Source organism: Pterocles gutturalis, unplaced genomic scaffold (assembly GCF_000699245.1).
Source record: "Pterocles gutturalis isolate BGI_N339 unplaced genomic scaffold, ASM69924v1 scaffold5798, whole genome shotgun sequence".
In the NCBI taxonomy this organism is placed as follows: Eukaryota; Metazoa; Chordata; class Aves; order Pterocliformes; family Pteroclidae; genus Pterocles; species Pterocles gutturalis.
The window spans coordinates 1-11530 of NW_010117836.1; the positions used below are offsets into that span (position 1 = coordinate 1).

Below are 11530 nucleotides of genomic sequence, written 5' to 3' on the forward strand. Positions count from 1 at the left end.
CCACACGCCGCAGCCGAGGGTCTTCCTTCCAGACCCGCAGCAGTTCCGCCTTTAAAGGCTTTACAGAGTTCGTTTTAACCAACTTTGGGTGTGCGGTTTTTTCTCAGGAGCTTTTGTAGCTCAGTGATTGACTTTCTGAAGCGCCCATCTGCGAGCTCAGTGTTTCAGTCTATTTGAAAGGTGTGCTTTGAGGTTCCCCTGTGTTTTGGTTTGGTGTAAGGCTACAGTTATAACTACAGGAGCTTATATTTTAATTTAATACTGTAGCTGTAGTTTTATGAAGAAAACTTTTTTCCTACTGATAATTTCCAGTTTAAATGCACTTATTAAAAAAGTAAATTGTGAAAGTGAAGGTCCTCCTTTGAAATGTGCTTTATTTTAAATGAAAATGGCAGGAAGAAAAAATGCAGTGGTTGATGTAGTAATGAAAACCAGTGCCTCAAACTTAAATGTTTGCATGGCCCTGCACATCTACAGTGCTGCGCTCTGCTGGGTACAGCTCTGCTGTGTTGGTGTGAAATCTTCTGGTTGTGGATTCCAGCATCTTTGAAACGCAGGGAAAAATATGTGTGAAAGAGATGGAGTAACAAAACCAGAAGATGTAATTGACAGTGGGCGTAAGTCTGGGTATTTATTTTAATGTGTTTAAGACAAGGTTCAGAATTTGTCTTTGAAATGTAAATGTTTTAGAGAGCAGTACTAGCTCTCTGACAGGAGTGCTGGTAGAAGAGGTTGTTACTAAACTTTTAGTCTGACACTTATTGAACTTTGTGAAGTGCCTGCCTTTCAGGTGTGGCATTCTTGGCTATGTGCTAGTACAACATCGTACAATAGGGTATGAAGAATGCTTCTGTAATGATGAGATCTGTGTTTGCTTTCATTTCCATATTAGATATGCAAGATGTCTCCAAGTGTTTTTACTCAAAGCAGCTGAGAAGAGTGGGAATTCAAGATGAGAACCAACAAGGTGTACAAGCTCGTCATACACAAGAAGGGTTTTGGAGGCAGTGGTCAGTATCTCCTGGCTCATATCAGGGAGGCCAGCACTCTTACTTAATTGAAAGCAATTAAATTATTTATTGAGCTTTTTAACAAAAGAGTGAAGATGGAACTTTGATGTAACAAGCCGTATTACCAGCCAGGGTTTGGAAAGCTCTTTTTCAGTAGCAAGATACAGCGGAATGAAGTTGCATTTGTCGGAACAGAACGAGATTGTGCCTATAAAATAAAATTGCTTTATTCTGTCTCTTCCTCCTCTGTTCTTTTGTTGCATCGCTTTTCTTTTGACTTTGTATTTCAGTCACCCTAATAAGCGACAGACGTGTCCATGACTTACGACTGCACGTAGATGTGTTTCTGTGCACTAAGAACAATGGTATTCATTGCATGTGGACATGCAAGCATTTGTGTTTGGTATATATCTGTTCGTTGCAGTTTTCCTCATTCATTTATGTCTTGTAGATGATGAACTGGTGGTGAATCCTAAAGTATTTCTGCAAATCAAGCTGGGAGATGTTGTGGAAATTGCACATCCCAATGATGAATACAGGTGAATTCTCTTTTTGCTGATGTCAGTCGGGTGTGGATAGAGCACTGAAAGGGCGTGTTCATGTGCAGCCCCTTCTAGAGTGGCAGGCTCTTAGAGCTGATATAACTTTGCTTCAGGATGCTGCCATGTTGGTGGTTTTTTTTTCTGCCTGGAGAAAAGTAAAGGGCAAAACTGTAGTCAGAGCTTTTCCTTAAAGTTTATGGAATTGTTTGTGTTTGGTGTTAGTTTGCTAACTAACTGTTACCTAATTATTCTTCCGTCCTATGGTATATGCCAGGCAAAGTTAAAACTTCCTGGTCAGCTATAAAAGCGTAAACCTTCTTACATGAAGCTGTTCATCCTGCAGTCTGTACTTGAAAAGTGGCAGTGTACTTGTATGAGTTTCTCAGAAGTTCCTGTATGACATACTTTCCCATTTAGAGTGTCATCTTTACCTAAAGAGTACATAGGTGTATATACATAGTGTAACAGGTGTAAAGAATGACATGGTGACAGACAGAGAGGATGATGTATGAAGCTTTCTAGAAAATACTAATGTTTCTCTTTAGCTTATCCCATGCTCCAGGTTACTAAATAGTTTTGAGAGACTGATTTACCAGAGCAGACTGTTGGTATCTCAACTTGTCTACCTTTTTTCTTTTTTTGCACGCTAGTCCCCTGCTTCTACAAGTGAAGTCACTTAAGGAAGATTTGCAGAAAGGTAAAACTCTAGACTCATAGTATGCATAGTGAAACCATAGACAAAGATTCTGTGGTTGACTAATGTATATATTTTAACTTTGTAAACTAATCAATGCTTTGACTATTTAGGAATGGAAGGATTATAATTTTATCAGAAAATGAATAGCCAGTTTTAAATCTGCTTTTAGTTGAGTAATGTGGGGTATGGTTTAAACGAAATTACCTTTTTAGCTTTTAATTTTTGTTTCTGCATTTTCTGACTAGCTTTATACCTTTTCTTCTCGCAGGAAGTAATTCAGCCTAAACTTTGAGTTTATCTCGTCTGCTTTGATTTTAATGACTCTTAAATTGGGCCATAGCTGAAAGAAGTAGTTGTCTCTTGCTGAGCCTCTACATGTTTCATTACAGTCTCACTGTTGCTTTTGTACTTGTAAACCACTTGAAACTTTTTGGGGATGTTCACTTCTCTGTTGTCCTTTCTCATTTTTGTGGCAGAAACTATCAGTGTGGATCAGACCGTTGCACAAGTGTTCCGACTGCGGCCATACCAGGATGTCCACGTGAATGTTGTTGACCCAAAGGTGTGTAGTGTTGCAACTTTTTCCATCTGTCCTTTCACTTAGCTCAGATCAGAGCCCTGTGGACTTCTATCTACAGCAGTATTGGAAAAAAAGGCATTTCTTTTTTTTATTGCAGGGTGTTTAGCCTTCTTTCCTAAGAAAATGAGGCTTGGGCAGTTGAACTGTTTGTTTCTTATGTGTCTCTTTCTTCTCTCCATACCATCCCTGCTCTCTTTTTGAACACCACCTTCAGCACATTGATAGAAATTTAGAAATTTCATGTATCTTTAAATTACAGAAATTCAGGATAACCAGGCAGAGTAAAGAGAAACAGTAAGTAGCCAAGTCAGAAGAAGAGCCGTGGCATGGATTTGCATTATTTGCACCAGAGAGGCTTCTCTTGTAAATGTCCCAATATCAAAAGAGGTCCAGACAGAGCTTACATTCAGCACAAGATAAAAATCTGGAGAAAACAAATGAGACTTTCTTGGTGTCATGAACAATTAAAGTAGTTTGTTTTACTTGTGCTTCCAGTTTGCACCGAGACTTTTAGCACAGATTGAGTCCTTGGGCTTTTTGGTCACATTGTGCAGTGTCTTGCAGCTCACAGCAGTTCCAGGGACATGCACAACTTTGGCAGTCATTCTGATGGGACTTCTCTTTTATTATGCATCTGTTAAAAGTATTGAGTTGCTTTAGAACATCCCTTCCTGTAATATTTGGTTCTTACCAGAACTGATTAAAGGGCGCTACTTAGAAACAACCAGTAAAATCTAGGCACTGTTTCTCTTCCATTTCCCAGGAGGTGACCTTGGACTTGGTGGAGCTGACCTTTAAAGATCAGTATATTGGGCGTGGGGATATGTGGAGACTGAAGAAAAGTTTGGTAAAGCCTCTACTGTCCTTATGTGTAGGGTGGAGGAGATTACATACCTTTTTCTTTGTTTGCTGTGAAAGAAAATAAGTGTTTTACAAAATGTTAATGACTGCCTTGGTTACTGAAAATGCTGTTGAGATTTTTTTTTTTCTTATGGTCTCAATTTTAATGATATCTTAGGATTGTTAGGAATTGAATCCAAACATTTATCAGGTAGAAGTATGCTAAAGTATCCCCCCTCCGACAGTACAAATTAATAAGCAACTATTAGAATATTTTGTTTCTGCATCTCTGAAGAGTGGTCTTTGGCTCTTCTAAGCACAGTGATGTAGACAAATGAACCCAATAAAGTTCATATATGTTAAAAACTATTTTCTGTTGTTTGTTGCAGAGGTTCTGTAGGCTGAGATATTAGTAGTAAATATGGTCAGTGATGTTGTGACTTTATGGCAGAAGTCAGGTGTTTGAGCATGAATAGGTTTTTGTAAATTAGTTTGCTCACCCTGAGCCTACTGTTCTTTTAACACCTGTAACTATTCCTTCTTAGGTCAGCACATGTGCATATGTCACCCAAAAAGTTGAATTTGCTGGTATCAGGTCAGTGCCTCCTCTGAGAGCTTAGTGTTATGTTTTTAGATTAATGAGTCCAGAGTATCCAGCTGGAGAATCTTCTCTGAAAAATCCTTCACGTTTTATTGTTCTCGTACTCTTCTACAGATTTTTGTCTGCACCACGGGGTGGGGAAAGGCTTCTGTCTGATTTGGGGTGGAAGAAACTAATAGTAGGACAGCCAGCCACACTTGTTGCCTCTGATGAACACCAAATAATTTTCCTTTTACCTCTTTTAATAGTTCCCCCCCTTCCCAAGATGTTTTAGTAGTACAGGTGAGGGTTACTTCAGTTGCTGTTGAGATGGCAAAGGGATGAGGAAATGTGCAGGTGCAGAGGGAAACGTCTGCTTGACATCTTTTGGATTAAAGATCAGGTTTTAACCAAAAAAAAGTCTATTCTATCTTCAAGTCATCCTTGAGTGCAGGTTTTTCTACATCCCTTACATGTTCACTCTCGTTAGCACGTGTTCTGCACTCCTTTTCTTCCAGGGCGCAGGCAGGTGAGCTGTGGGTGAAGAGTGAGAAAGTCACTTGTGGCTACATCAGTGAGGACACCCGGGTAAGATTTCAGGGAGTAGGGAAAAGGAAGTTTTTCCCTTCTTTTCCCTGCCACGTTTTTTGTAATTCTATGTTGCTTGCAGATTGATATGGATCATTTGAATTGACTGTGGTGGAAGGTGAAGAATGGCAATAAATTCAGGAGAATGAATGATTAGTAAACTTCAACTCTGTGCTGGCAGCACTAGGAATTACTTGGGCTGTTGAAATGCCAACTCGTTAGAGGGGAAATTCCCTGTGATGCTGTGGGCACAGTCACATAAGTTGCTCTGTAGTTAACTTCTGCATTTGGCCCTTTTAGTGAATGTACCTTGTTTTAAATAAGATCTCTCATTGCTTTGCAGGTTGTCTTCCGCTCCACTTCTGCCATGGTTTATATTTTTATCCAGATGAGCTGTGAAATGTGGGATTTTGATATTTATGGTACGTAGGTAACTGGCCTGCCTGACTGTGAATGTGGATGGCAGCAGCTCTCCTTTCTACCCCTACTAGGAAACTGCCACTGCTATTTATTTCTGCCACTACTAGAAAACTTAAATATCCCGCCTTTGGCATAGGCAGCACTCTGAGGTGCACTGCGGTGCCTTCTTAGATCCTTACGTGCAGTGACACACTTTTCTGTCTCCTGGGTATTCCATAATTTTCCTGTCCCTGCTGTGATGAAATCAAGGGGACAACTGTCTACGGGCTTTGTAAAGCTTTTCTGTGGATATGAACGTGTTTGGTGACAAGGGCAGGTGCACGCCCATGTGAATGGTGAAACCAGAAATGTATGGAAGTCCTGAGGACCTTGATGTTTTAGATTTCTCTTGACTTTAGCTTAGCGAGGAAGCAAAAACCCTGCCTTAGCCCAGGTGGAGTCAGCTAGAAGTGTTAAAACTTTAGGGATTAAGAATGGGTCACTTGTCTGTGTCATTGTCCTATTTTTTTTCTGGCTTAATTTGTTAGCAAACCTCTTACCGCTTCCTTTTACCATGTGTTTAGGCATATGTAACTGGGCAACTATTCAAAACTGAGCAGGGCATCCGTTGTGCATACCATGCCTCAAAGATAGTACAGATGCTTTCCCAGCATGCTGCGAATGTGTTGGAAAAATGAATTTAAAGGTCAGATCCTGCTGACAGTAGGAGTCTTGTTTACGTTCTCTGAAACATAGTTATGCTTTTTATCTTTTTATCATCTTTGCTTTGGTGATATTAGCATTCATTATGCACACAGCTGCTCTGATTCTAATAAAAATAATTGTCCTAGAATCTGAGGGTTAAATATACCCCATAGTTGAAGTAACTGCTGTTTGATGCTTTGGGGATGTTTACTTTGCAGGGGACTTATACTTTGAGAAAGCTGTGAATGGATTCCTTGCTGACCTCTTCACAAAATGGAAGGTAAATAGCTGATTCAGTTCATCCTGTTCTGAAAGAGCAAGTCAATGCCATTTTAATGAGCCCGTTGAGGTGCCAGTTTGGGGAAGACCCAGGTTGTGTCAGGCAGTGCTGAGATTTACAGGACTATCAGAGGTGGCTCCTCGGCACCAAAAGAGTGCTTAGTGCAGGTCTACATTAAATCACACATGTGCCAAGTGACCCAAATACTGGTCTATTTTATCTGCTGTGTTTGTATCATGTGTGGAGGCTCTGACCGGACTACATTCACTAAACCTGTGGTATGGGTGTTTGTGCTTGTGCAGTAGTGCACAAGTCTGTTTTACATAGTGTATTTGTTTCAGGAATCAGTTTCCCTGGAGCAGTGTGTAACCTGTTTAGTGTTGCTATCTTTTAGCATGAAGAGTATCCAGGTTATAGTATATGGGCTGCTGATGATGTGCAAGCTTCTTGAAAGTGAATTGCTTCAAAAACAAAGCCACACTGCCTGTTATGGGTGAACAACCCAGAGCTGTCTGCTGTCTCTGTGTGTGATCTGGCTCGGAGCCAGGTACAACTGCTGTTAGCAGCCCTGCAGCAGACTTCCACTGAGAGAGAGCCCTATCAGTGCTCAAAAAAGGGCATATTTAAAATCTGCACCCTAAATGGAAGAAATAGCTAGACAAGGCAAAAGAGTCTGAAATCCTAAATATGTAACGTCTATGCGTAGTACAGCTCGTGATGGTCCGGAGTGTTAATGAGAGCAGGAGCATGCCCAACAGATTTGTCTCATTTTTATTGTGCTTTTTGTCCAGTGGGGAGTTACTAGGAGCCCTGCATGACGTATCTGTAAAATGCCTGGTTTGCTTTCAGTACTACTGTACCATGTTGGATATGGGCCTGAGCAGTGCTGGGCTCTCGGGACTTTTCAAGCTTTTCCTTTCGAGGAGGTGGCCAGTGTGCTCTTCACAGGTTAATTCCATTGCATGCATTGGGACTGGAACTGTTCACTTATTTCTCTGGAATTATTTAGCGGCATCTCTCTCAACAGTAACAAATAAGAATATAAAATTGCTATGAGTATGTATAAACAAATTGAGTCAGCTGTCTATTTTTTTTAAACAAAAATCTTGTATCTTGGCAACTACAGAGAGGAGTCTTTAGAGACTAGTGGAGAGTGCTCCTGTTAGATGTGATATAGCCTAGAAGCACAGAATCTACAGGACAGACCATTATGTTATTTCACAGAGTCATATGCAGCACTCATGCAGATGTATTAATACAGCAGTCTACCTTTTCTAGTTACCTTTGCTCCTAGGTGTGAGAGGAGAGAGAGTGTTACTGTTACAGTTTTCTGCTGAATGTGACCCTTAAGTTTTGGGGTTTTTTTCATCTGTTTTTCCTGGACAGGAGAAGAATTGCAGCCATGAAGTGACAGTGGTTCTATTTTCTAGAACATTTTATGAAGCAAAATCTATAGGTAAAGAAATTCTGTATTTTCATGTTTCTATTTTTAAACCTATCTTAAGACTTACAAAGAGAAGGATATATATGAGACGAATTTTTCTCATCATAGTCAAGTTGCCATATTGGTTTAAAAGCAATTTTAATATTGTGTAGGATATCTGATATTTCTCAAAGTGTTTTTGTTTTTCTTTAATGGAAATAACAGCTCATTACTAGAAAAGGTGAGTCACTTCTATACAGCAGCGTAGGATAAGGTGTGCTTTTGCTTCTATTTCAGATGAGTTTCCTGAAACGCATCGTGCATCAATTCGTCAGGATCATGAGGGAAGATTTTATGAAGATTTTTACAAGTATGTCTTCCTCCTCGTTCTTTTTTCTCTTGTCCCACGGTGTATGTGCAACCCAGGTGGAGAATATAATGTTATTAACTGTAGGACCCTGCAAGGAATTAAGATAGTGAAAAACATCTCTGTCTGAAACTGGCAGCAAATTGCTGAGTAGTCCCCATTCATTTGTGAGTGCACGCCTGTATTTGCTAAGTCAGTCTTCCACATGGATGTGAATATTGTGTCTGTGCTCTACTGGAATTGCCAATACACTTAGAAGCTCTGTAGTGTTGGGAGTAGTTTTTGCGTAAGGCTTGCCTGGTTTTCACATCTTTATGTTCTTGAGTAGATGAAGAACAGATGGTGCTGTTGCCAAAACCACACGGTTTCCAGTCAGGTACTGGAGCTCTTTGGCTGATGGTTGCAACAGGTGAAGCTGTTGAAGCTGTCACTTGATTCTGAACTTGGACTTGTTAATGGTCTTACTGCTTTGCAGAGCAGTGATGCTAATTGATATATAATGTTGATCACTCATTTAGAAGCAAGAGATGATTCTGGCTGGGTACATGCCTGGTTTTGTGTGTGCATCTGCACTTTAGTGATTGCTACAAGTATGCAGTAGTTCTAAGGTGCTGCCTAGCAGAAAGAAGAAACACTCACTTCTTTGTGCATTCCTTTTTCTGTAGTTTTTTCATCCGTTCTCACTACCCCTTCGTAGCTTCCTTTCATGATCCTCATTAAGTTGTGCTTTTTCTAGAGTTGTAGTTCAGAATGAGAGACGAGAAGAGTGGACCTCATTGCTTGTGACTATTAAAAAGCTTTTCATCCAGTATCCTGTGTTGGTACGACTAGAGCAAGCAGGTACAAGAATCTTCCTTTCCCAGGATTTTACCCTTTTCTCTCTCTTTTTTTTTTTTTTTTTTTAAAGTTGTCTGTAAACTCTCTAGTTTCAGTTGGAGTCTGGTATTGTACTACTTAGTGCTCTCCTAGCCAGGCTATTTTGCTGTGAAATATACGAGTTTTGCCTGTAATTTGTTGGAATGATAGGATTTACTGCAAATGCAGCTTTATTTTGGTTTTGGTTTTTTTTTAATGTAGTCCATACAGAGTTGGTATTTTTTTCTTTTTCTTTTTTCTTTTTTATTTTTTTTTTCCTTCTGAACACTTGTCCAGAGGGCTTTCCTCCAGGTTACAATTCTACCTCGGCACAAGGGAACTACCTGGAGGCCATAAATCTTTCATTCAATGGTAAGTTGTGAACAATGGATAAAAATGTACAGGGGAGGAATCATTAAAGCAGCTGCCAATAAATGGGTGTGGACTTCTGTAGCCTGTTCCTTAACACTGTGAAGAGGAGGGGAATATTACATGATTAAGGTGTCGTTTTCAGCCTCAGAAGAAATTTGCTTGTGTGTCTCTAGAAACCAGTGGCTCTCAAATGACTGAGTATTGGGTATTTCAGGCTTCAGGAACCATTTACAGGGCCCTGTTAGGATGAAACCTTTTCTTCTAGTTGTGTATCTGTATGAGAACTTCTTGGAATAGAACCTGAAATTTTAAGTTGTGGAAGCATTTCAAAGTCAGATTAGATCAAACGTGCTTTATTAACATTTAGGGGTTGGACGAGGCTGCATGCATGCTCTAATGCTTGCATGTGTTTTGTGGAAACTTTTAATACCACTGTTAATAGAGAGTCACCTCCCGTGCTGTGAAAAAAATAAAACCATCCAGCATCTTTTTTCTTTTAAAGTATTCTGTAATTCTTTCCCTTAGTGTTTGACAAGCACTACATAAACCGGAACTTTGACCGGACTGGCCAGATGTCTGTGGTGATCACACCTGGTGTGGGTGTATTTGAAGTGGATCGGCTCCTTATGATTCTAACCAAACAGCGGATGATAGACAATGGTAAATAACTAGTGATGCTGTGCAATCTTTATGAAGGCAAACGTATATTTGGGGAAGCTCTAGCCTTTTCTTGCTATGAAAAAGTATCTATTGTGACTTATGTGCTCCAGAAAGATGGGATACACCTGGAAGACATGTCCGCATTTCATATTGAAATGAGCAGATTTGCATAGAACTTACAGGCATTTAATTTCTTTTGTTTGTGAGAGAGAACTTCATCTGTCCATGCAGGCCTTCCCCTTAAAGGATAATCTTGCATGACATGCTTTAATTTGGAAGAAACATTTCTTTTATCCCCAGTGGCACTGTTGGGTCTGTAACAATGGGATTGTTAACTACCATTTTCAGTGCAATTACATCTTAAAATCTGATATGAATACAAATCGGGCCTTCAGCTCAAATTGATGATCTTTTTTGGCTTAGCATATCAGTCCTGCTTGGTAGGTGGCTGAACTCTGCTGTTCTTTGTTTACAGGGATAGGTGTGGACTTGGTTTGCATGGGAGAACAACCATTGCACGCTGTACCACTCTTTAAGGTAATGCACGCTGCTTTTCCCTTCTGTTTGCTCCTACTAGAAATGTTACTCATTTTGTAACTAGCTAGACACAACTAGTTGCCGTACTTCTGAATTACTCTTACAGCTCCACAATCGTTGTGGGCCTGGCGACTCTAGGTTGGGTGATGACTACAATATTCCACACTGGATAAACCATAGGTAGGTAAACTCTGTCAGCCTTTGCTAAACACTCACACTTCGCTTTCCTCTCGGTAATCTGTTAAATTCTCGTTCTTCCTTCATTGTTTGTATCCTCTGCTCTCCTTGTGAAGCAGAGACTTATAATAGTCTTGCAGAGCTGCTAGTGTTCTTGCAGAACTCATGACAATGCAACATATCAGAGATGATGGGCAATTTGCAGAGGAAAAGGTCTTGATCTTAAGCTCTGTTTCCAGCTAGCTTAGTTCTAGCGTTTAGCTATGCTCAAAGGAAGTCAGGAAGCTGAACAAGAAATACAATCACTTCAGCTAAATCGGTGAAAACAAATACATCCCAAATGAACAGTTATGGGTGGAGAAAATGTAGTTAACATGGATAAAAGTTGGAACAGTTGCAAGAAACACTGAGGCTCAGTGTTAACATTGCTTCACTCCAAGACATGGTAGGTTTCCTTTCTGCTTTCTGTTAAACATTCTGTGCCATAATTCTCTTCTTTCTCTATGCAGAGAGATCAGGGCTCAGAATGAGAACTATCTCAGTCCTTGTTCTGCTGTAGGATTTTTTTTTTCTCTCTCTTTTGATACCTCATTTTATCTGCATGCATTAATTGACTGTCCTGAACATTTGCCATTCATGGGTTGTTTATACCCAGTATTTTTTTGTAGCTGGAAGGCATATGATCTTTGCCGTAGATGAAAGAGGTGTTTGAAGGCTTATAATAAAGCAAGATTTATAAGATGTAGATGACAAGAAACTGATTTTAACAAATAAATGATTTCAAATGGGAGGAGGTCTGTATTTTTCAAGCAGCTGATGCGAGTCATTTCTGTCATGTAAATTACGGAGAGAGTCGTGTAAACTGCCCAGTACTGTACAGACAGTGGAAGTGGATACCTTTCTGTAGAAAGAGGAGGC

At 40.0% G+C, this 11530-nt stretch overlaps 1 protein-coding gene across 4 annotated transcripts in view; it reads left to right on the forward strand.

The window, feature by feature from the left end:
• The first annotated feature begins 890 nt into the window (after positions 1-890).
• DEPDC5 (DEP domain containing 5) overlaps positions 891-11530 on the forward strand; it is a 44189-nt gene continuing 33549 nt past the window's right edge. For all 4 annotated transcript variants that reach the window (XM_010075951.1, XM_010075952.1, XM_010075953.1 and 1 more), the window contains exons 1-16: positions 891-1010; positions 1462-1549; positions 2203-2249; positions 2726-2811; positions 3593-3676; positions 4215-4264; positions 4768-4837; positions 5181-5259; positions 6160-6221; positions 7608-7677; positions 7942-8014; positions 8748-8851; positions 9164-9238; positions 9764-9898; positions 10374-10435; positions 10542-10615. In XM_010075951.1, coding sequence (XP_010074253.1) covers positions 953-1010; positions 1462-1549; positions 2203-2249; positions 2726-2811; positions 3593-3676; positions 4215-4264; positions 4768-4837; positions 5181-5259; positions 6160-6221; positions 7608-7677; positions 7942-8014; positions 8748-8851; positions 9164-9238; positions 9764-9898; positions 10374-10435; positions 10542-10615 — 1217 coding nt within the window. In that variant the 5' untranslated portion in view covers positions 891-952. The remainder of the gene's footprint in view (positions 1011-1461; positions 1550-2202; positions 2250-2725; positions 2812-3592; positions 3677-4214; positions 4265-4767; positions 4838-5180; positions 5260-6159; positions 6222-7607; positions 7678-7941; positions 8015-8747; positions 8852-9163; positions 9239-9763; positions 9899-10373; positions 10436-10541; positions 10616-11530) is intronic.